At 46.3% G+C, this 25,643-nt stretch overlaps 1 protein-coding gene across 7 annotated transcripts in view; it reads left to right on the forward strand.

The window, feature by feature from the left end:
* Window positions 1-18,374, forward strand: part of LOC127600550 (cell adhesion molecule 4-like) — a 182,446-nt gene extending 164,072 nt beyond the window's left edge. For 4 of the 7 annotated variants that reach the window (XM_052065216.1, XM_052065222.1, XM_052065221.1 and 1 more), the window contains exons 7-9: window positions 10,772-10,855; window positions 15,143-15,271; window positions 18,064-18,374. In XM_052065216.1, coding sequence (XP_051921176.1) covers window positions 10,772-10,855; window positions 15,143-15,271; window positions 18,064-18,173 — 323 coding nt within the window. In that variant the 3' untranslated portion in view covers window positions 18,174-18,374. Of the gene's footprint in view, window positions 1-10,771; window positions 10,856-15,142; window positions 15,272-17,826; window positions 17,903-18,063 lie in introns of all 7 variants that reach the window. The other 3 variants (XM_052065217.1, XM_052065220.1, XM_052065218.1) reach the window with 3 other exon arrangements.
* The last annotated feature ends 7,269 nt before the right edge of the window (window positions 18,375-25,643 follow it).

The following is a 25,643-nucleotide window of genomic DNA, read 5'->3' on the forward strand; positions in this document are numbered from 1 at the left end:
TAAAGATCGGGAGGATAAAGAATGTGCTCGTGCATGAATCTTAAACGGGATATCAAGGGTATTGAATAATCGCTCAAACGGCTGTCTATGGTAGGTGTCACGAAATGGTCGGTAACTTCACTTAGTTTTAGTTGTATGAGACACAGGAATGATAATGCATGATGATCAGACTGAAATTGAATCCACGCGAGGTGGAGAGAGCATCGTTCTTTTTCGAGGTAACACTCCACATTCTAAAAGCACTTTTCAGGTGGGCTGGAGAGGGGGAAGGGGGGGGTGTTCATTTTACAATGTCTGGCTTGAGCGTCTTTGCCGTTTCTTGTCCTTGGCAGAGGGCGGCCAAGCGGGAATCAAATGGGTTCGAGATGAGCAGTTTTATCCCACCCTTGTAAAGGCCGAGACCATCTGCTGTTAAAAAAAAAAAAGGAAAAAAAGAAGAAGAAAGAAAGAGCACAAGCCTGCAGGCCTCAAGGGAGGAGGGTAAAGGGGTAAAATACGCGGAAGGTGTTAACAAGGTGCACCGAATGAAGGCTTCTCCTATTGGAAGACGTACAAAAAGTTAGGGCTCTTGGCCCAAATCCCTACGGTCCTCTCCTGACCGGCCGAGCCGGCCCGGGAGGACTCCTCCATGTTGGGAAAGTCATAAAAGTGTGAAATAAGATGGCTATAGCCCACCGAATCCAACGGCTGTAAATTAAAGGCAGAGATTTACACGCAACCAGGAGCCGCTGCTCATCATTTATGAGAGCATAAACAAGAAATCAGCCAGAGTGCAGAGAAAAATGGCCACCATCTCACAGTAGAGATTCTCCGTGAAGCATATATTACTATTTTTTATTGAAATACTCTTTTCTAAAACTGAAACCCTAAAGCGGTCGGTGCGCTAAAGAAGGATGTTCAATAATTTTCATTTTTCCTGACTAATATCAGGATGGGGCGGCCCGGTAGTCCAGTGGTTAGCACGTCGGCTTCACAGTGCAGAGGTACCGGGTTCGATTCCAGCTCCGGCCTCCCTGTGTGGAGTTTGCATGTTCTCCCCGGGCCTGCGTGGGTTTTCTCCGGGTGCTCCGGTTTCCTCCCACATTCCAAAAACATGCGTGGCAGGCTGATTGAACACTATAAATTGTCCCTAGGTGTGAGTGTGAGTGCGAATGGTTGTTCGTTTCTGTGTGCCCTGCGATTGGCTGGCAACCGATTCAGGGTGTCCCCCGCCTACTGCCCGGAGACAGCTGGGATGGGCTCCAGCACCCCCCGCGACCCTCGTGAGGATCAAGCGGTTAGGAAGATGAATGAATGAATGAATGAATATCAGGATGATTACTCCACTACTTACTGATACTGATACCTCTTGTACATTTGATCAATAAGATTAATTTCAACCAATGACAGATGACTTCAGAGAGCGACCTTTCATTTTGCTGTAAATTGGGAATTTCAATATTTTCCTGTTGAGGTGTTTCGTAACTTGAAAAAGAGATGTTGCGGACGTTGTATCGGTCTGTCGTGGTGAAGAAGGAGCTGAGCCAAAGGGAGAAGCTCTCAATTTACCGGTCGATCTACGTCCCAACCCTCACCTATGGTCACGAGCTATGGGTCGTCACCGAAAGAACGAGATCCCGGATACAAGCGGCCGAAATGAGTTTTCTCCGCAGGGTGTCCGGGCTCTCCCTTAGAGATAAGGTGAGAAGCTCAGTCATCCGGGAGAGGCTCAGAGTCGAGCCGCTTCTCCTCCACATCGAGAGGAGCCAGATGAGGTGGCTTGGGCATCTGATTCGGATGCCTCCTGAGCGCCTCCCCGGTGAGGTGTTCCGGTCATGTCCCACCGGGAGGAGACCCCGAGGAAGACCCAGGACACGCTGGAGAGACTATGTCACCCAGCTGGCCTAGGAACGCCTCGGGATCCCCCGGGGAGAGCTGGACGAAGTAGCTAGGGAGAGGGAAGTCTGGGCTTCCCTGCTAAAGCTGTTGCCCCCGCAACCCGGCCCCGGATAAGCGGTAGATGATGGATGGATGGATGGATAGAAAAAGAGATGTTCATAAGTACTACTGTGCAAAGTCTAGTTTTTCTAATTTGTCCCTTTTTTTAATATAAAAATGAACTAATGTTGTAGTTTTCCAAGTATGTGGCTGGTGTCCCTCCACTGTATTTGGAATTTAAAAAAACGCCAGTAAGCGAGCATAATAGAAAGCCTTTGTCACATCTTCCTAAAGAGCACTCGGGTTGTAAGGATGATACATTCTCACTTTAAACGTCACATCAGCCCCTCCGTCTCCATCCCCCTCCGCCCGCGTCTCCTCACCTCATTTTCACCTTCCCGTCCACTTCCCCTTCCTCCCGTGACTCCTCCCACGGCTCTTTCAAGCGTTTATCACCTCACCGGCAGTCTGCCCTCCCGTTCTTGGTTCAGCTGCAGTTCAATCCCTTTAGCACTGGCGGCGAGTTGTTGAGGAGGTGGGGGGCATCGGGGTGAAGAAAGTACAAGGGGAGCGGAGGGTGAGGGGATAAAAAAAACGAAGCAGGGGGAAAGTACGACGGAGGTGAAATGTAGGTTAACAAGTGTCTTTTGAGTTGAATCCCGAGAGCAGGGACGGGCAACTGGCGACTGTGCAACTGGTGGCCTACGAGTACTTTTTGAACGTTCAAATATGTTTACTGGAGATGAGCAGCTAGCTAGTTGTAATAATAGTGTTCGCCACTAGATGGCAAACATCACTTAATAGTGAGTTCATACAACCCTCCTCCAGAGAATAAGACAAAGCAGATCTGTATTTGTAGAATTTGTTTGTTTTTTCATAAGAACCGTTGACAGTTCGTTTGAAGTGCAGCAAGGAGTTACGGAATCTCAGTCCGCGGAAAATGTGCATATATTCCACGCTTATGGATGGCTGGCGCACCCGTGATGAGTGAGTTTATTATTTTTGTTTAATTTATTTGAAAATGTGAACAAAAATCGTTCTTACACTTTGTTGTTTTGCTGTTGAACAGGTTTTTTTGTTTTGTTTTGTTTTTTGGGTCCATCGTGGAATAGGGAATTTTTGTGTAAGTGAGCCCTGTGCGTGGCAATACACGATGAGGTTATTCTTTTTTGGTCCCTTCAAAGCCTTTATAGTTGAAGGGTGGATCTTTTTTGTTTGTTAATATATTTAAGCATTAAATGATATTTACAGGGCGGCCCGGTAGTCCAGTGGTTAGCACGTCGGCTTCACAGTGCAGAGGTACCGGGTTCGATTCCAGCTCCGGCCTCCCTGTGTGGAGTTTGCATGTTCTCCCCGGGCTTGCGTGGGTTTTCTCCGGGTGCTCCGGTTTCCTCCCACATTCCAAAAATATGCATGGCAGGCTGATTGAACACTCTAAATTGTCCATAGGTGTAAGTGTGAGCATGGATGGTTGTTCGTCTCTGTGTGCCCTGTGATTGGCTGGCAACCGATTGAGGGTGTCCCCCGCTGACTGCCCCGAAGACGGCTGGGATGGGCTCCAGCACCCCCCGTGACCCTAGTGAGGATCAAGCGGCTCGGAAGATGAATGAATGAATGAATATCATTCATTCATGAATATCATTCATTCATTCATTCATTCATCTTCCGAGCCGCTTGATCCTCACTAGGGTCGCGGGGGGTGCTGGAGCCTATCCCAGCTGTCTCCGGGCAGTAGGCGGGGGACACCCTGAATCGGTTGCCAGCCAATCGCAGGGCACACAGAGACGAACAACCATCCAAGCTCACACTCACACCTAGGGACAATTTAGAGTGTTCAATCAGCCTGCCATGCATGTTTTTGGAATGTGGGAGGAAACCGGAGCACCCGGAGAAAACCCACGCAGGCCCGGGGAGAACATGCAAACTCCACACAGGGAGGCCGGAGCTGGATTCGAACGGTACCTCTGCACTGTGAAGCTGACGTGCTAACCACTGGGCTACCGGGCCGCCCTATTTACAATCTATGAGTTTAATAATAAAAAACAGGCATGCATGTATTTTATACCTTTTTAAATTGGCATTTTTTTCACCCATTTATTTAGGAAGTTCACAATCCTGTGTGGCCCCCCTCAGTATTGCTGATGAAAAAAATCGTGGCCCCCTCCATCATTTAAGTTGCCTATCCCTGCCCAGAAGGGAACCCTGGGGCTTCTGGAGGAGGAGTAGAACGGCACGACTGGGAATTGGGTTAGTGGGGGGTTGTTCATTAGTGACTAGTAGAAAGGGGGGCTGGCTGCTGGGATATAGATGTTTCAGTGAGGCTGCGGGTGTTCTTTCTCATCTCCCTCGGTGCTCATTTTTTTATTTTAAACTTAGTGAGAATGACAGAGAAAGTGAAATAGTGGCCATCTGCGGCGAGCGCTCAACTGCAGGCGAAAGGCGGTGGCCAATTTATGGGCAGCTGCCCGAGGCGCTGTCACCTTATGAAGGGAAGATGGGGGATTAAATCTTGCAAAAGGAGAAGAAAAGGTGAGCGCTGCTAAATGGGTGCTCGGAGAGGAGAAAGAGATGCATTGGCGGCGACTTTTACAGAACTTAGAAACGAGGAGCGATGCGGTCATTACGAGATCATCTATACATTGTATTCTTTCTAAACTGCAGTCCAAAAAGCCCAAAGTTTTTTTTTAACAGGATGACATGAGATCCAAATTGTATTCCTGCCATACTAATATAAATAATCTCAAATCATCCTTACTCATTGAAATGAATGGAAATGCCGTTAATCCGTCCCACAAAAAAATCAAAACAGCAAAACATTTTTGATCAAGAGGAAAAATAGCACTTTATAATGTTTTACTTTTTAAAGCATACAGTAATGACATAAGTAAGTCGAATGAAAGACATGTAACTGCTTTTGTTCCACATTCTCCTTCGACGCACATTTTGTTGAGCATTCTGTATGCGCCTTGGCCACATTGGGGAAGTAAAAGACAGACATGTTTGTCATTCTTTGCCAGAGAATAAATAATATATGGCACTGAGTATTGTTATGTTATCTGCTTGCAAGTAGTGGCACCTATGTAGTTTTTTTTTGGGGGGGGGGGGATTTTTCACTAACTTGACCCATCACGTGCCACCTTTAACCAATACATGGCTAGAAATAACCATATTAAGCAATGGATATTTGAACACAAACACTGAGCATGAATATATTCTTTATCCTCTGCAAAGATTAAATATTCATTCATTCATTCATCTTCCAAGCTGCTTGATCCTCACTAGGGTCGCGGGGGGTGCTGGAGCCTATCCCAGCTGTCTTCGGGCAGTAGGCGGGGGACACCCTGAATCGGTTGCCAGCCAATCGCAGGGCACACAGAAACGAACAACCAGTCGCACTCACACTCACACCTAGGGACAATTTAGAGTGTTCAATCAGCCTGCCACGCATGTTTTTGGAATGTGGGAGGAAACCGGAGTACCCGGAGAAAACCCACGCAGGCCCGGGGACAACATGCAAACTCCACACAGGGAGGCCGGAGCTGGAATCGAACCCGGTACCTCTGCACTGTGAAGCCGACGTGCTAACCACTGGACTACTGGGCCGCCAGATTAAATATTATTTCTGCCTAATAGTCAGGGAAGTAAATTAGACAATAATTCTGAAGATTTCTTTTTAAATTGTGCTGATAAGGTAACCAAACAAATTGAGAGATCTTTCCACCATGAAGCAGAATTTGCCACCAGTGCAAACGGCAACTCTAAACATATTGATAAATTAACGTTGACGGCTAAATTTCAGAAAGGGCTGCTATATTTGACCTCATTAGTTTCAGCCCATGTACCTAATGAAGCTACTAGTGAGCGAACACATACACACGGAAGGAAAAATACTGATTAAAAAAAATTACGCACACACACACAAAGCTAGGGGAGCCATCTGCAGATTGTGTCGTGGACCAAGCCTCCAATTGTTGTTTCTTTTCTGTGCAACTTTTGTGAAGAGCAAAATTAGACTCTTTTTGTTCATGTGTTCAATGCAACGCTGCATGCAGGTGCAGTGGCCACCGGTTGGAGAATGCGCTGATTGTGTGACGAATGCCCGAAGGGCTCCTTTATGTAATTGAACAGAGCTGATGCACCCAGATGAATGGCCCAGCCAATAAAACCCCATTAGAATTGAACGGCGGAAGAGAGAGAGAGAATGGAAAGATACGAGCCGTTGTATGGACGTACTGTACGCGACGTGCATTCATCTGCCTGTGTGCATAAAAACAGAGGTTGCATTTTATGCTTTGGGGCCACCACACCTTTAATGCATCTTCCAATTGTTTTTCGAAATTGAGCTTCTTGAGGGAATAAACACAATTTTTATCCAGACTATTCCCTCATTTCGTTTTGTTATGACCCACTGTCGTTAAAATATCCCGCAGGCATAAAACCAAGATTGTCTCCATGCTCGTCAACATGTTTACTGACCTCACACGCTCTCTGGATGGAGGCATTTCCATCCAGGGAGTCACCATGCATGCGTTGGTTTTGTTATTTTAATTTGACATCGGTCCACGGAGATGGCAGAGGTTCAGAAAAGGTGGGAGATGGGCACCACGAAAGAGCAAAATAGATGGCAAGGAATACGACGTGACCAGGAATGAGTTTGGGTCTCTTTGGCCATTGTAATGAGCCAACGGGATAATTGGATTGGGACAAGAAAAGAAAAAAAAAGTAATTTCGCAAGAAAATCCCGGACGGCTGCAAGTGTAAGATGATTTTGTCAGCTACTGATAACATCACGGCGTTGTACAAATGTGTCTGAATTCCAAAATTCCTTCATTGTGGCACATGTAGACACCTTGTGACTGGCAAACCCATGACTTTTGGTTTCTTCAACTTGTTCTACTGCCACATCGTTTACATTCATTCATTCATTCATCTTCCGAGCCGCTTGATCCTCACTTGGGTCGCGGGGGGTGCTGGAGCCTATCCCAGCTGTCTCCGGGCAGTAGGCGGGGGACACCATGAATCGGTTGCCAGCCAATCGCAGGGCACACATAGACGAACAACCATTCGCACTCACACTCACACCTAGGGACAATTTAGAGTGTTCAATCAGCCTACAATGCATGTTTTTGGAATGTGGGAGGAAACCGGAGCACCCGGAGAAAACCCACGCAGGCCCGGGGAGAACATGCAAACTCCACACAGGGAGGCCGGAGCTGGAATCGAACCCGGTACCTCTGCACTGTGAAGCCGACGTTCTAACCACTGGCCGCCTACATCGTTTACAGAGAAGTTAAATTTTGGCTCATTCATGAACAAATACCATGCATTTTGTTTTAGTAATATTAAAGTCTCATTTGTTGTTAGTGATCCATTTGACCACTGTCTGCACTTCCAAGTTTGTCTATTGTCACGGAAGCGGTGTATTTTGTTTGTTCATCTACATGCATCGACATCTTAGCTTACTCGGGGACGAGTGGTCATTCATTACTAAAAACTGAGAAAAGCAATGGACCTAAACAACTACCTTGTGGCACTCCGCAATCAATTAATTTGACCAGGCCAAGCATGAAAATCAACCAGTGCATCCAAGCGGAGACTGTGGAGCACAGTTAGACCTACCACGATTTGAAAATTTCTGTGGCGAGAACTGTGAAAATCACGTCACATTAATTGTGTCAGACATGCTAACGAAAAAAAAAATTGAGGGAACAAGGAAAGATGGACTACTACAGCAAAGCGGAAACTGGAGGTTATAAAACTGTAGCAGGCGTGGAGGTCCCATGCAGGACACAGGCTGATCCAAAATGTCAGGCGCAGTATCTTCGGGCCCTCTCCTGCAGGGATGTGATATAGAGAGAGTGAGCGAGATGTCATTATCGTCGAGTGGCACCGCATCCATCGGCGGGAATACAACCTGGGCCACGCGCCTGATTGGCAGCCGTTAACGCGTTAACCCATAACAATACGAGGCGGCGCGCCGGCGGCCAAAAGCCCGACAGCTTGCCGAGCGTTCTCTTTAATTAAGCCGAAGAGAGGCGGAGCGGCAACGTCGAAGGACAGTGAGAGGAACACACACACAAAAAAAGGGAAAAAATATGTAAATGGTGAGAAAGAAAAATGATGAGGTCACCACTGTTAAGAGGAATTAATCAGCATCTAGTTAATTAGTGCTCCAACCTTGGTCATTAAGCCTCAGTCTTGACGGACTTGACTTACACTGGAGTGTCCAACACACACACACACACAGACACACACACACATTAGTTATGTGTTCTTAACTTACGCGTTCCTTTCCACATAAACCATTTTTGCATGTGCATGACAAAGTGTACATTTGTTCGTAAAGATATATAATGTAAAATTTAGTGGCCTCTAGTGGTGAACGAATAGAATGCAATGACCTCAGCTCAAAGCGAGTGCATTTTGAACCGTGCACTGCGGTGCCTCAGCGAGCTCATGTCATTCCAAATGGCTTCTAATATCCCCTCACGTGACAAAGTAAGTGCATGGAACTTGTGACACATGCCGTAGTCACCATGTTGATGAACTACATTCTCGAAATTTGTCACCTTCGGGTATCTGTAGCAGAAAGATGGCTGCGAAACATGGCAGCCTCCTGTAGAGGAGGCGTGCCATCTATAATATAATTAGTGATTAGTTCACCTCCGGGGCGGCCCGGTAGTCCAGTGGTTAGCACGTCGGCTTTACAGTGCAGAGGTACCGGGTTCGATTCCAGCTCCGGCCTCCCTGTGTGGAGTTTGCATGTTCTCCCCGGGCCTGCGTGGGTTTTCTCCGGGTGCTCCGGTTTCCTCCCACATTCCAAAAAACATGCATGGCAGGCTGTTTGAACACTCTAAATCAGGGGTGTCCAAACTTTTTGCCAAGGGGGCCAGATTTTATGTGGTAAAATGTCGGGGGGCCGACCTTGGCTGACATTCTTTACATTGAACAACAATATTGTTTAACAAATTTTAGTAAGCCAGTCTGTTTCACATTTCCATTTTTATTTTAATTTCAACAATCTTAAGAATTTCTTTTGGTTCATTTGAAACAGGAATTTGAAATATGACTATATAACTCGTGAGTGATGCCCTCTAGTTTCTAAATGCTATTACTCATTTAGCCACTAGAGGGAAGCAGTACTCTATGAAACATCACTCACCAGTCTACGAGACCTCAGTCAATGCAACACGTGTTCCATTGCGCCCAACCTGCGGGCCAGACGGCACTGATTTTATGACGGGGGCGGAGGGCCGGATGAAATTCGACCGCGGGCCATATTTTGGCCCGCGGGCCGGACTTTGGACATGGCTGCTCTAAATTGTCCCTAGGTGTGAGTGTGAGCGTGGATGGTTGTTCGTCTCTGTGTGCCCTGTGATTGGCTGGCAACCGATTCAGGGTGTCCCCCGCCTACTGCCCGGAGACAGCTGGGATAGGCTCCAGCACCCCCCGTGACCCTAGTGAGAATCAAGCGGTTAGGAAGATGAATGAATGAATGAATAGTTCACCTCCAAAAAACAAAAATACATTGATGTGATAGAACAGTTTTTTTTCTTATTGTTGAAATTCATTGTGGGTTTTTGAAATATTGAAAAATCAACACATTTTTACACTCTGTCCCTTTAAGAATGAGAAAGTGACGCAGGAGGATGAAGAGTGAGGATGGCTGGAAGCGTTAGTGCTGACAGGAGAGGAGTGTAGAAAGAGATTGATGATCTTTGGGCCGACGGGAGAAAGTGAGGAGAGACATCCCAGTACTTACCGATAAATTAACTCCTGACGAGAAAGCCCTCTGGTGTGTATTGGTATGCCGCATGCGGAGAGGTGCGCCGCGCACCACCGTGGAAACTCGGAAGTCCAACGGCATCCGTTTGGCATTCGGAAACTCATTTTCTCCCATTGGATATGCAGTTACCTCCAGAATTTAACGATTTATTTTGTGATGAAGGAAAGGAGCTTTTTTTTATTCCAAAAGACCACAACTAAGATGGCTGCCAGAAATAACACTGTTTGTACAGACAGCGAGCTGCCGGCCCACGATTGTTTTTTGTTTTGTTTGTCAACTATTGTTTTAGTCTTTTAACACTAATATCGTCTTTCATACCTTTCGCACGACTTCGCATTGTGACGCTGTCATCGATTTACCGAGCGTATCGTCGGCCTTGAAGTGAGACAATCCCAGCGCAAGCTTGTTTTGATTGGAAGTGCATCTGTCACGGACAATGCCAGCCAGCGTCTCTCCGGCCTCCTGTTGCAACGTAGCGAGTGTTGTGCAGTTACCTTGTGGATGTGTTTCGCCGCCTTCAAGTCCCGCGCGATGCATAACGTTTTGTGTCTCGAGTCTATAATTGAATGAGTCCGAAAGCAAAATAAACTCTACAAGAAATACCGTGATTATAATAAAATTGAGATTTTGAAATATAATCCAGACAAATCTCTCCCATTAGGCTACATACTTAGAATCAAAATGACGACCATTCATTTCAGTGAGCAGAATCAATGAAAATCAAACCAAAACACATCAAAGGAATAAATCACATTTTATACAATACAATACAATACATGCTGATTTATATAGCGCTTTCACAACAGCAGCAGCTGTAACAAAGCGCTTTACAAAACAGTTAACATAAAGTAAAATAATAAACACAACACATAACATAAAACACGGACAGTCGTGCAGTCCTATATTATTATTACATATATATTATACATTTATTACAACTTTATTACAACTGTGACCTTACGTCTCGCTGTCGTGTGCGTCTTCACGTCACTGCATGTCCTAGCTGTCGCCATGTTTTTTTGTCCATGCGTGTGATCCCATTTCTTCCTTGTGTGTGTGTGTGTGTAGATAATGTGTCATTCCCAAGCACCGCCCCTCCCACTTCCACTTCCCATCCCAACGTCACCCCGTCCCTTTCGCTGGACCCCAAAGGTAATGCACAGCATTTTTTTTTCCCCGACTGTTGCCCTTCATCTCCATCCTCATTCTCCTCTGGTGTCTTCCTCTTTTGTCTCCACACACACACACACACACACACACACACACACACACACACACGCCACCATTGTTGTACTGCAACCTTCCTTTGTCCTGAATTTCCACAAGCTTGCATACCTGCTGATGCTCGGCACACAATCGCTCACTCCTGCTTCCTTTCTTATCACCGGGCGCACATTTCACCGACTCAGCATTAGCGCATTGGAAAGCCCGCGTGTGAGTGTTGGATCGTTTGGGTGCCTCGTGTGCCTCCTGCATAAATGGGGGAGGTGGTTCGAAAAGCCGCCAGGAAGAATATAGGAACATCCGAAATGCAGCGAAGGAACGCGACGGGTGAGCCATCCCGGTGGATGTCGAATCGTATTAACCCCCTCAAGAGTGTGACAGCTGAAGAAAGAGCTTTGGCGTACGTCAAACTCTTCATAAACTGCAGTGGTGCATCTTAAATCATTTTTCCCCCAACGGAAATGGAAATATGGAAATTAACCCCCCCCCCATACACACCCTGCAAAAAAAAAAAAGGACTCCAATCACAAACAAAAATTATTTCATTTCTTCCAACCATCCATCCATCCATCCATCCATCATCTACCGCTTATCCGGGGCCGGGTCGCAGGGGCAACAGCTTTAGCAGGGAAGCCGAGACTTCCCTCTCCCTAGCTACTTCGTCCAGCTCTCCCCGGGGGATCCCGAGTCGTTCCCAGGCAAGCTGGGTGACATAGTCTCTCCAGCGTGTCCTGGGTCTTCCTCTGGGTCTCCTCCCGGTGGGACATGCCCGGAACACCTCACCAGGGAGGCGCTCAGGAGGCATCCGAACCAGATGCCCAAGCCACCTCATCTGGCTCCTCTCGATGTGGAGGAGAAGCGGCTCGACTCTGAGCCCCTCCCGGATGACTGAGCTTCTCACCTTATCTCTAAGGGAGAACCCGGACACCCTGCGGAGAAAACTCATTTCAGCCGCTTGTATCCGGGATCTCGTTCTTTCGGTCACGACCCATAGCTCGTGACCATCGGTGAGGGTTGGGACGTAGATCAACCGGTAAATTGAGAGCTTCGCCCTTTGGCTCAGCTCCTTCTTCACCACGACAGACCGATACAACGTCCGCATTTCTTCCAACCACTTGACAAAATAAAATGGAGCAAATTCAACACACCATTTTTTTTTTTCCCCCAGCGCACCCTGGTTAGGAATCACAAAAGCGTGTTCACTATACAGACCAAGTCATCTATTTCTCTCATTCATTCATGCAGCCCTCGCTACAGTGGCGCTTTCTTTTCAACAGCAAGGAGACGGCAGACAAAAAGCGGGCATGTTTTCATCTTGCGGGTAGATGATGTTCGACCTGCTGGCGTTTGTGTACGTTTGCGTAAATGTCAAGAGAGTTGCGGGGAATCAAGCTTGCGGCGCTTCGTCGATCCTCGAGATCAGGGCCTGTCAGACGGTTAAAAACGGAAATATGCTGAAGGTAGTGATATTGCTAAATCCACTCGAGCAGCGCTTCTTGGCTTTTTTTTTTTTTTTTAGGTGACACTTAATGTAAAAAGTCCATTTGCTCTTCAAGTGCCGTTATGGTGAGCGGCGTGAAAATATATTAGCGTAGCAGGACGACTCGGTCCCTTTACTGTGTCTGACGGTTTGCAAACTTTTTAAACGTCTTGCCTTAGTTTTTATAGCCCGTCATTTTCTTGCTAGTGATTGCAAGGAAAGATTTTTTTTTTTTGGTCATTCATTCCATCATATTTGATTGTACGGTGACCGGTGTTGCCACGGTTACCTTAAGTTAGTTTTCTGATTACTTGGTTTTAAAAGTTAGATTACAAGTGACTATAGTAGTTACCGGGGCGGCCCGGTAGTCCAGTGGTTAGCACGTCGGCTTCACAGTGCAGAGGTTCCGGGTTCGATTCCAGCTCCGGCCTCCCTGTGTGGAGTTTGCATGTTCTCCCCGGGCCTGCGTGGGTTTTCTCCGGGTGCTCCGGTTTCCGCCCACATTCCAAAAATACGCATGGCAGGCTGATTGAACACTCTAAATTGTCCCTAGGTGTGAGTGTGAGCGTGGTTGGTTGTTCGTTTCTGTGTGCCCTGTGATTGGCTGGCAACCGATTCAGGGTGTCCCCCGCCTACTGCCCGGAGACGGCTGGGATAGGCTCCAGCACCCCCCGCGACCCTAGTGAGGATCAAGCGGCTCGGAAGATGGATGGATGGATGGACTTTAACTACTTTTTAAATGATTTTTTAAAAATGTTTTGTTGGGTATTGATACAACACGGCGCTATTTTTCTTCATTTCAAAACACGCAGCAACAAAAACAAAATGGTGGGAGTTTTTTGGGGGGGTGGAACGGATTCATGCCATTTCAGTTCATTTTAATGGGAAATTTGGTGGCGATTTTCGTCGTTCCGAATCTTGAGGGGGCTACCTAACATTGCGGCCGATGGATTCAAAATCGGTTTAAACGAGCAGTAACGTGCTTCACACCTCAGCATGCTGACTGTTCTTAAAAAGGTCAGCACAAGCGATGAAACAAAATGTCAGACGATTCCACTCGCACTTTTATTTCTTTATCTCCCCTCACTCATCTTAAGTGGTTGATTCCATTTGCCGGACGGGCGGCTACGATGGTGGGTGAGGTCAACCCCCCCGCCCCCCAAATTTCCCTCATTCAAAATGCATTGCGCTCTTTTCCCAGGTGCTCGGCCTGAATGTGTTTTTTTTCAAGCTCTTGCTTTATTCACCGTCCTGATTTCTCAGCCATTCTATCAGCAACGGTGCAGCTTGGGGGGAGTGATGAGAGGTGATAATGTAACTCGGGTGGAAGATATCGACTTTTTATCTCCCGTCTGCCCACTCTTGCTGCTTTCTACCTCCATTTTTCTTTTTTTTTTTTCTCTCTCTACTCCCAACCATCTTCCCGTGTCTTGGTTTTATCACGTCGTCCCCTTTGTCTATTCACTGCGCTCTCCACTCTGAAAAGGGGGTGGCCTCCTTTATAGTATGAAGTTAATAGCGTCGTGTAACGTTCCTCCGCAGAAGCTGAAGTGCAACGTGCCTACAGCAAAGCACAAGCGACTCAAGTACACAACTGCGCGTCTAACGGTCGGGTAAACATTGGTAGCTAATTCAGTGTAGCTAATTGCCGCTGGTTTCGAACAAATCGTGTAATCCCTTCACAAGTGGTTAGGATAGAGGCAGGATGGATTTTTCAATCACTTGACTGAACAAACAGTTACAAAATACAGGACGTTCACAGGCTTGCTGACGGCGTCTGCTAACGCCGTCACCCAAAGCGCAGAGTGGCAAAAACGTTAGCCCGTTTAGCCGCCCAACCGCCGAATCTCATTTGGCGGCATTTCGTGTCACTCAACAGACCAGGCCTGCCGATTCAAGTCGCACGCATTCGGTCACAGACGCGGATTCGGTTTCTGTAGAACGTGAGGGTGGTGACCCCAAGTGGACAAAAACAATACCTGCACGTTTATGGGTTTTTATCTGACACTCGACAAATACTCCATCCAACGTATTTTCCACACAATAAGGCGGTTCATAGTATCAGGCGCACCTTCAATGAATTTTAAAACTAGTTTTTATATACAGGTATGGGGCGCACCGTGTTATAAGGCGCCTAGAAGAGAAGCTACAGTGGTGTGGATGCGGTTGCGGTAAGCATCCACTAGATGGAGCTATTCTAAACAGCATACAATACAATACAACTTTATTTGTATTCCGCTTTCACAATCGCCGCAGCTGTAACGAAGCGTTTGACAGAACATTTAAAATACTACGTCCAAGAGATCAGAATATTGATCCGTATATCTGCCGCATCCGATTATAAGGCACGTTGTCGGCTTTTGAATAAATGTAATGGTTTTAGTTGCGCCTTATAGTGCGGAAAATATGATATTTTAAAAAACTACCATTAAAAAAAATTACAACAACAAACCTGATGTATAAGCTAAACTAACTGAATGTAAAAAAAAAAATCAAAAGGAAATAAAAATCAACCAGATTAACATAATGACAATAATAATAATAATACGATCCTAATCGGGGCTATCGTCGTACTTTGTGGCACCTCGTAATGTTTCAGAAACAGTATCAAAAACATAATTACTTTTTAAACAGATCATTAGCCCCCCACCCCCCACCCCCGCCACACAAACAATCCACAAATGGACAAACATGCCAGATATTCCTGTCACTGACCACCTTTTATCTTTGCATAGATCCCGGCGCAGTGGTGGAGACTCACAGCGCGGTTCCCTACGCGGTGATCGGTGGCGTGCTGGCCCTGCTGGTTTTCACCATCATCTGCGTGCTCATCGTCACCATCTGGTGCTCCGTGCGCCAGAAAGGTAAAAGCACACACCAGCGCGCACGCTCCTGCTGCCAGAACGGGCATACGTTGGTCTTAAATGTTATTAAGCATGAAATGCGCCACGCCGACGCCATCGGTTTACATTCGTGACACCAAACGTGTCCGATAACAGTCATTTGTCGCGTGTTTTTATTGGCGGCTAACTCCGTGTTACATTTAGATGTCGCCTGGTGGGTGTGCCCATCCACACACACGTACGCTCAAAAGCACACACAAACATCAGACATTCCGTTCAAATGCATTGGCGCCGGCGGCCCGGTAGTCCAGTGGTTAGCACGTCGGCTTCACAGTGCGGAGGTACCGGGTTCGATTCCAGCTCCGGCCTCCCTGTGTGGAGTTTGCATGTTCTCCCCGGGCCTGCGTGGGTTTTCTCCGGGTGCTCCGGTTTCCTCCCACATTCCAAAAACATGCGTACAGGCTGATTGAACACTCTAAATTGTCCCTAGGTGTGAGTGTGAGTGCGAATGGTTGTTCGTTTCTGTGTGCCCTGCGATTGGCTGGCAACCGATTCAGGGTGTCCCCCGCCTACTGCCCGAAGACAGCTGGGATAGGCTCCAGCACCCCCCGCGACCCTGGTGAGGATCAAGCGGCTCGGAAGATGAACGAATGAATGAATGAAAAATGTTGAAAAAAAAGTTGAGCCGAGCATGTTGGCTCGGCGTTCCAAGTTTCTCATGTGGCCCTTTAGCAAAATGAATTGGCCAACCCCCGTTTTAAAGTGACGAGCGGCTCCTGGCGTGGTCCCATGACGGATCACCTTGGACATGATAGCGGCCAAAGTAAGCGCTCGCTCCTTGTTTTATGACTATATGCTACTATATTACGGTTCATCCATTAAAATGAAGCTCCCCATCTTTCTAAGTGCCCCCCCCCTACCCGCTCTCTCTTCGACCCAATGTTGGCAGCCTTCGAGTGTGCTCAGCGGTCGCCAAGTAAGAAATGATCGAGCCGCTGGTGAGCCAGACAAGCTGCCAGTTAGCCTTCGGCTACGGCCTTGCCTTTGTTGCTGCCAATCAACATTCAGACCCGACTATTACGACCAATCGATTTCCGGACATAGGGGGGGCCCCGTTCGTGCTATTGTCCTGACTGTCAGCCCTTTCCGTTAAGACGGTCGATACGCAGGAGGGCGACGTGTGCGTGTGCGTGTTTGCGGACGCTGGAGAGTTATTCAAGGGGACGTTTTATTGAAAATGGACTCAAATAATTGGGCCTCTGGTGTGCTAACTCTGCAATTACGCAATCAAAAGAACCTTTTTCTTAGCCGCACCGGTTCCGAAGATGTGCCGGTGAGCAAGGTGCTCTCAATTTGTGTCTGCCGTTCTGGATTTTGCTGAATCGTGGTGTCACGGTTTGTTGAATTTACATAACGTGCTGCTTCCATGTGTGAAAATTGTTTTGCGAATGGATGTTTCTCTGCCCTTGACTTGTTAGCGAGGCTGGGCAATCATGGGCCATTTTCAAGTGATGCTCAAGTGTCCAATATTATCTGAAGTTGTTGGCTCGGAGACAAAGTTGTTTGTTTTGTTGTTTGTCCGCTGCATGCGCCTCATGTCGGATCCACTGAAATGGATTTACAGAGCTCTGAAACACAAAAGAGTCTCACCAGGGCTTCACAAGTACACCGTTGAAATATAAAAACGACATCCCTGATATCAACCCCCCACAGGGGGGCAAGGAAAAAAAAACTAAATCATTTAACATCCGGGCAGCCCGGTAGTCCAGTGGTTAGCACGTCGGCTTCACAGTGCAGAGGTACCAGGTTCGATTCCAGCTCCGGACTCCCTGTGTGGAGTTTGTATGTTCTCCCCGGGCCTGCGTGGGTTTTCTCCGGGTGCTCCGGTTTCCTCCCACATTCCAAAAATATGCGTGGCAGGCTAATTGAACACTCTAAATTGTCCCTAGTTGTGAGTGTGAGTGTGAGTGTGAGTGTGGATGGTTGTTCGTCTATGTGTGCCCTGCGATTGGCTGGCAACCGATTCAGGGTGTGCCCCGCCTACTGCCCGGAGACGGCTGGGATGGGCTCCAGCACCCCCCGCGACCCTAGTGAGGATCAAGCGGTTCGGAAGATGAATGAATTTAACATCCTCAGTGGCGAAGCGATGCTTATGTGAGTGAAAATACAAATGAAGCTTCCACTAAAGCATCCGGGCTACTTGAGAACAAGTTGCCGCTTGCCTACTCACAAAAGCCCTAACTCTGCTCCCGATCGTCATGGTAACAAAACCTTCAGTGGGCGGAGTGAGCAGTGGCTCATTTGTATGAGAGAGAACTTCCAAATCGTTCTAACCGGAGTGAATGCGAATCACGCTGCCATTTTTTTCTTTCTCTCCTCTCTGTAAGCTAAGACGCCGTCGAACTTCTTCCCACGACGCCTCCCTTTGAAACGCTGAAAAACTGCCCGATGTGTCTCCTTGAAAATGTGACGCAAGAGCTAACGTCTGCCTGTTCTCCTCTTTGTCTTTTGTTCCCCCCCCCCCCCTCTTCCCGACCGCCATTCAACCCCCGGCACGCTTGCTTTTAATTCCCAAGGCTCGTACCGCACCCGAGAGCCCATTCTCACTTGGTACTGACCCCAAGCCGCTACAACTAATCAATTAACCGTCAGGTACAAAAAAATCGAAATAAAATAAACGGCCATCACGGGAGCTCGGGTTTGAGTCGGATGGAAGGCTGTTGCATGAGCTGCGAGCGTGACGCTTTCGCCGCCTAACCGACCCTTTCCTACCCCAACCTACTCTCTCTATCTCTCGCTCTCCTCTCAACAAGGCTCCTACCTTACCCACGAGGCTAGCGGCTTGGACGAGCACGGCGAAGTGCAGGAGGCCTTCCTCAACGGCAACGACGCCAGCCAGGGCAAGAAGGAGTACCTACTGTAGCCTACTCATCGACCTCTGACCTTATCCCTGTGCCCCGCCCCCCACTTCCTTTTCCCTCCCCGCCCCCATCACACCTTATACACTCACAACACACACACAAAATGATTACACGCTAAAACTCACACGCGCTTGGATGAAGTGAAAAAGCCTACTTAGGCATTCCCGGGCGCACAAGATGCTTTCTGTACATCCGAATAAAAAGGCGAACAATCGGAAATGAGGGATTTACACGGAACACGGATGCAGGAAGCGTGGGAAGCAAATAAGTGTCGTAATTTTCTGGCAGGTCTTAAAAGCATGCCCCCGTCGGCGCGGTATTGCAGCTCACCAGGATCCGTCGATGCCGGTAAATGTTTTTACATTTACGGGAAAAGAACAGGAGACTCCTGGGAGGATTCGTACTCGATGTACACGCTCGTGCGCAGTGTAGTATATGAAGTTCTGCCTCCAGGAATGGGGGTGAGGGGGGAATATTGTCGTCGCCCCCCCCCCCAACCCCCCCCCCCAACCCCCCCCCCATTCGGAGCAGTGGCTCACTTGCATGAGACAGGTCCACCCCCTCAATATGAGCAAGACAAGAATTCGGGTGTGTAAAGTAGTGTGATTCTTAATCTTTGGGGTATTTGGACCAAAGGAAAAGGTTTTCAATTGGGGCATGCCCCCACCCCCAATATATATATATATATATATATATATATATATATATATATATATATATATATAGAAAGAAAAAAAATATCTACATATATATATAGATATATATATATGTAGATATTTATAAATATAAATAAAAATATTTTTTTATTTTTTTTTTTTTTTTTTGCTTTGACTTGAGATGGGGTAGTGAAATCTCTTCAACTTAAACGAAAAGTCCTCAAATTGCTTAATGCCCCTCCCACTCAAAATTTACTGTCAAACTCAACATCAAACAAAGGGAATTTTACCTTGTGGATTTAAATCAAACACCAAACATTGCTGCCGCGTAGCTTTTGCTCAGTCTTGTTTGACTCCCCAGCTGGGGGGGGGGGGGGGGGGGGCAGGATGAGTTTGGGGGTGTGGGGGGGGGTTTAAGTGATTTTCTTTCTTCGACATATGATGGAAATGTAAGTTGTCGTCTCTTTGACTTGCCACCTTCTCTGGTATTCCGTCCCTTCTATCTCGCCACCCTCCTTTCTCGTCTCCTCCCGCTTTCGTCATTTTGGCGCCAATGAAAGGCTTAACGTTGGCCCACGTCCCTGAGGGAGACAAAAAGGAAATATTACTTGCGGGGACATGAAAGAGAAGCTTAATTATTTCCCAATGTCATGAAAGGGGTCAAAAAAGGGTTAGAAGGCTTAATGGGAAGGGTGAGAACAAATTGAATGCAACCACACACACACACACACACACACACACACTCATATGTAAACATATTGACAAAGCGAGTATACATATCTCTGAATTCCTTTGTATAAAAAAAAAACAGCAGATGCGTAAATTAAACTTTTAAGAGCGAAGAAACTGTTTACTATTGCATTATGAAGCTATACTGTACTAACACTGAATATTAGCCGATAGAGGCGCTAAGCCGAACAAACTACTGTCCAGTGATCTTTAAAGAAAAAAAATAAAATGAAATTTAAAAAAAAAATGTCTTTATCAGAAAACTACGAAGGCGTATTAGGGCCCCACTGAAAAGAAAATCAATAATCAAGTCATAATGTTGGTGGGGAAAAAAGTCAGAAATTTTGTAGAAACGTGTAATTTTTTTTTTTTTTCTGAAGGGTGTAGTAAAAAAAAAAAAATTCTGTATGGCAGGTTACTTGAGACTGCTGATCTCAGACTGTTGCATTTCGCTTCGTTTGGGAATTTTTTTGGGAGGGAAAAATAAAGGGAAAAAAATGACCTCCTGACGGTGAAAAACTTTTTGGGTCAAATAATTTTGCAATTGCAAACAATGGAACCTTTTCCCATTATTTAGATATATTGAATGATGGCATAAACATTTCCTGAAAGAAGTTTTTTTTTTCAAAAAGATGCAGTTTTACTGACTTTCTTTTTTTTCCAAAATGGGATTTTTTTTCTCAATCCTAAATTCGAATCTCACTTATTCGAATGACGCCTTGCGAGATTACTGTTTTATTTTGTTTTTTTTAATTGTTGAAGAAATGCGATTTTATTTTTTCTTGTAATATTTTACAACTTTTTTCTGATCCTATTCGTTTTTCTAACAAATTATGTGAGTTCAGCTTTATTCTGGGGAAAAATAGAACTCCCCCCACCCCCCCCCACACACACACAGCATTTCAACTCGATGCTTGAGGTTGTATGACTTTTTTTCCCCCCCTGCTATTTTTCACATTTCAGTGTGGCCCTAATAATCCCACGTAGAAACCAGCGGACTTTTTTTTAATTCTTTGTTGAACAAATATGATTGTTGTTCCTGTTCCTGCTATTATTATTATTATAATTATTATTATTATTATTATCGACGTTGTTATTATGACAATTGTAAATGTTACAAGAACTGTACACTTCTCATGCTTTGTTTTTAATTCTACCGTAGAGGAGTTGTTGTCTTGTTTTTTTATCCCAAAACTTCCCGCCAACTTTTCTTCTCTCTCTCTCTCTCTTTCACTCTGTCGCTCTCTACTTTTTCTGTGCCCAGTCGTCACCTCTCCTTCCCTTTCACCGTTTATTTCCGTGTCCATGTGTCATTGTTGATATACAGCTAACTATTTCTTTATAGGGGAAAAAGTACAAAGCACGAGAAAATAAAAAAAAACAACTCTAAAATAAAAATAACCTTGATGTATTTTTGTTTTTGCTGTTTTTTCGCTTGGATTTAGCAGGTGCTGTTTTTCCACATTGACAAAAGACAAGCAGGAAGACGGCGCATGTGATGAAATCGATGGGGAATAGTCGAGCGGCACGATAAAGATAAAGACGTGAAAGGCGGTTTTGAGCGCAGAGAGTAAACAAAGCAGGTGGAAGCGCGGCGCCACAAATGAATCATCAAGCCGAGAAAAGAAGATGGAGGAACCCAAATGCATGTGCTGGTAATGTTGCGACCAATCGATAGCCGATTCTGTCGAGAAGCTCTCAACGGAGGTCGCCGGGGCGACGGATCAATGAACGGGCCTCCGTGCCGCTCCGTCATAAAGAAAGATTGTCAAGCGGCAATCAAAGTCATGAACTTGCACGGACGCCGGCGGCGTGATTTGACATGGCCGCGGCGGGCATGTCTGCAGTTTATCGTGATTGTTTTTTTTTTCAAAGGGAGCCAATCCCGTCCGGGCTGGCGTGATGGATGGCTAATCAAAAAGCAAATATTGGCCTTTTGATTCGTCTTCACATTTTCCAGGGTCCGTCATCTTTTTTTCCGACTGGACAACTTTGCCGACGGAAAAACTGCGTCGCCGCTGCTGCGAAAGAGCAGATGACAGAGTTGAACAGGGTTACAAAATTATTGCAAAATCTCAATGTTATTTGACAATTTCACATTTCGGTAAAGATTTTAGCAAGTTGCCACAAGTGATTTGCTTTCTCGGGCCACATAAAATGACCTGGCGGGCCGGATCTGGCCCTCCAGCCTTGAGTTTGATACCTGTGGTCTGGAACATTGTTTTTCCACAAAAAAAAGACACAGACCACTGTTTACAAAATATACACAAGTTTCCCGGGCCACATAAAATGACCTGGCGGGCCGGATCTGGCCCTCCGACCTTGAGTTTGATACCTGTGGTCTGGAACATTGTTTTTCCACAAAAAAAAGACACAGACCACTGTTTACAAAATATACACAAGTTTCCCGGGCCACATAAAATGACCTGGCGGGCCGGATCTGGCCCTCCGGCCTTGAGTTTGATACCTGTGGTCTGGAACATTGTTTTTCCACAAAAAAAAGACACAGACCACTGTTTACAAAATATACACAAGTTTCCCGGGCCACATAAAATGACCTGGCGGGCCGGATCTGGCCCTCCGGCCTTGAGTTTGATACCTGTGGTCTGGAACATTGTTTTTCCACAAAAAAAAAAGACACAGACCACTGTTAGCAAAATATACGACGACCGTATGACTGCTCATTTTCATGCATTCTTTCGAACCGACTATAGACGCGGCTTTGTGGATCGCCGTCAAGCTTTTGAGACGCGATTGAACCGCGGCAAGCGGCACGTCCGTCGACGAGTCAAATCCCTGGACATGACGAGAAGCCAACGCGTATTCCTCCTCGAGTTTACGGCATTCGGCGAATAACGCGGCCGGTAATGACAACGTCAAGTCGATGAGCGCCTCGGTCGCTCTCGTGAGCGATTGTTTTCCCCGCCGCACACGATTGCGTGAGGTTCCCGTTTACGACCGTCGTATTTCATTTGTATGAGTCGCGGTAAACACGGAACGCCATCCGTTCCTGATGTGGTTACGTTATCGCTTTGTATCTTCTCCGCGCAATCGAGTCGGTTGCTGCGGGAAGCGCGCGCGCCGACTGATTTATGGGCGTGACCACGGCGGGGTGCTTCAAGCGTCATCGACGTGAGTGTGTTGAGGCATAATCAGGAAGCTGAGAGCTTTCGAAGCAGACAGAACAATCGACGAGGAAACCTGAACAATCTATAATTTTAACCCCTTCAACGTGTGCAGATTTAGCTGTAAAAAGCTCGACTTGGGCGGTTTGAAAGGAACGGAACGTCGGGGAGAAAATGCAATTTATCGGGTATTCCTGCCGGATGTAATGAGATCCCACACAGGAGCTCAATACGCTAACCCAAAAGTACGCTCTCAGCATAATGCACAATCATCAATGTACGTGAACCACAAGCCCATCTTGGACTCCCCCCCCACCGAACCAAATTTTTTTACAAAAACCGAGACCATGAACATTAGACCTTGTCGCCCCCATAACCATTCTAATGTTCCGTTCAGTTATTCAGAGTGCCCTAAAAAAAAATGGAGTCGAGTCCGGTTCATCAGGCAGTACAAGGAAAATAAACAGTTGAAGCATGAGGTTCTGCGAGGCCGCGCTCAGAAATTAAAACGAGCGGAGCGTGCTCTGCCGCCGGCAGCTACACCGAAACAAAACTACATTCAAGTTTTTTCTTTTTAGTTTAAAATGACTTACTTTCAGCGCAATCCTGCATTGTGGCCAAAGGTACAATCCCGGTGGGTTAATGCGCACGGTAAGGCCCGGTAGTCCAGTGGTTAGCACGTCGGCTTCACAGTGCAGAGGTACCGGGTTCGATTCCAGCTCCGGCCTCCCTGTGTGGAGTTTGCATGTTCTCCCCGGCCGGGCCTGCGTGGGTTTTCTCCGGGTGCTCCGGTTTCCTCCCACATTCCAAAAATATGCATGGCAGGCTGATTGAACGCTCTAAATTGTCCCTAGGTGTGAGTGTGAGTGCGAATGGTTGTTCGCCTCTGTGTGCCCTGCGATTGGCTGGCAACCGATTCAGGGTGTCCCCCGCCTACTGCCCGAAGACGGCTGGGATAGGCGACCCTAGTGAGGATTAAGCGGTTCAGAAAATGGATGGATGGTAAATCTTTGTGCCTAATACGGTGGCCAGTAAAGGCACAATGCGAAGAAAAAAAAATTAATATCAAGACAAAAGAGGAACGTGACAAAGGGGGAGTGAAGGAAAAAAAAAACATCACAAGCAGTACAACTCGGCATAGAGAATAATAATATTCTTTTTCATGTTTTTCTCCCGCACATCAATGACGGTTCGAGATGAACAATCCAATTAGCGAGGGAGCCCGGGCCCCCTCTGTTTTTTTTTTTTTTAATGAGGGAAAAAAAGATCAGCATTGTATTTACAAGTGTAATCAAAACAACCATGAAGATTGTGTCAAAAGCAGGTTAATTATGTTCCGCTCTTTTATAATGCGACATGCTCTGTGGACCGTCGTGTTATTAGAAAATGTTTAATTAAACGCTGTCACTCATATGTTTATTACGGGTGGCTGTCTTGACACAAACTTGAAATTTGCCACGCGGGGGAGATAAAGAAAAAAAAAAACAACAACAACAACAAAGGACGGCGTCGGCAGCAAAAGTGACATCTGTGATCAGGATTGCCGTCCTCATCGGGCGGATTAATTTTCTGACTGACATTTGACGTGGGAGACGATAATGAAGTGGCCTTTTCAGTTGCAAGCTATTCCGAGCGTCTGTGCATGAGGTTAATGACTCGTTAAAAAAAAAACAACAACAACAATAACAACACAGGAACTAATGGCACAATTTGCTCCGTTTATTTTTTGTGATACCTTCTGAGTCAACGTTGCTGCTAGCAACGCGCACATGGTAAGGCTTCATTACAGACAAATGTTGAGAGTGAGGTCAAAACTGGAAAATACGCTCCCCCCCCCCAAAAAAAAATACAGAAAAATACTAGAAGGTTTGGCAATCCGTTTTTGAAATAGCAAGCTGTTCCCAGCATAAGAAATTGACATCTTGGATTGTACCATTTGCATTCCCGGGTGGCGACTTTGTTTTCATGGTAACGTAAATGCCAAAAATGGTCGATACATAAAAATTTGTACAGAAAGGAAAATGCCTTATTTCGTCGTAAGCGGGGTACTTTCTGGTTGGCGCGTTAGGGATAGAGCAGGGGTGTCCAAACTTTTTGCCAAGGGGGCCAGATTTTATGTGGTAAAATGTCGGGGGGCCGAGACCTTGGCTGACATTCTTTACATTGAACAACAATATTGTTCAACAAATTTGAGTAAGCCAGTCTGTTTCACATTTCCATTTTTATTTTAATTTCAACAATCTTAAGAATTTCTTTTGGTTCATTTGAAAGTCAAGTGAATAAGCAGTTGCATGTGATATACCTGATATCACATGCAACTGCTTATTCACTTGACTTTTTCTTAAACAGAAGTCTCCTGAGTGCAAATTGATTGATTTGAAACATAAAATGTATCACCATGACTTTTCAATAGTCACAAAAGCTTTGACTCGAACAACAGGGAAATGAACAAGCAATACGCATATCCACAACTGCAAGGATCATTTGAAATATGACATATCAGTCAATATAAAACACGGAGTGATGTCTTGTTAACTCGTGAGTGATGCCCTCTAGTGTCTAAATGCTATTACCCATTTAGTGAATGCTATTACTCATTTAGCCACTAGAGGGAAGCAGTACTCTATGAAACATCACTCACCAGTCTACGAGACCTCAGTCAATGCAACACGTTGTTCCATTGCGCCCAACCTGCGGGCCAGACGGCACTGATTTTATGACAGGGGCCGAGGGCCGGATGAAATTCGACCGCGGGCCGGACTTTGGACATGCCTGGGATAGAGGAACAGCACTACCCGCCATGTCGGAACAGTTCCTTCCGAAGTCAAAAGGGACATAAAACAGGAAAAAATGAAAAGCGAATCATCATAAAAATCTGAGTTAGCATTTGTTTGTATCTCCTTCCTCAACGGCATTTTGAAACCGTAATCCATACTTGACTGGAGGACTTTAACGGTATTTT

The sequence above is a fragment of the Hippocampus zosterae genome, chromosome 5, assembly GCF_025434085.1.
Source record: "Hippocampus zosterae strain Florida chromosome 5, ASM2543408v3, whole genome shotgun sequence".
Classification (NCBI taxonomy): Eukaryota; Metazoa; Chordata; class Actinopteri; order Syngnathiformes; family Syngnathidae; genus Hippocampus; species Hippocampus zosterae.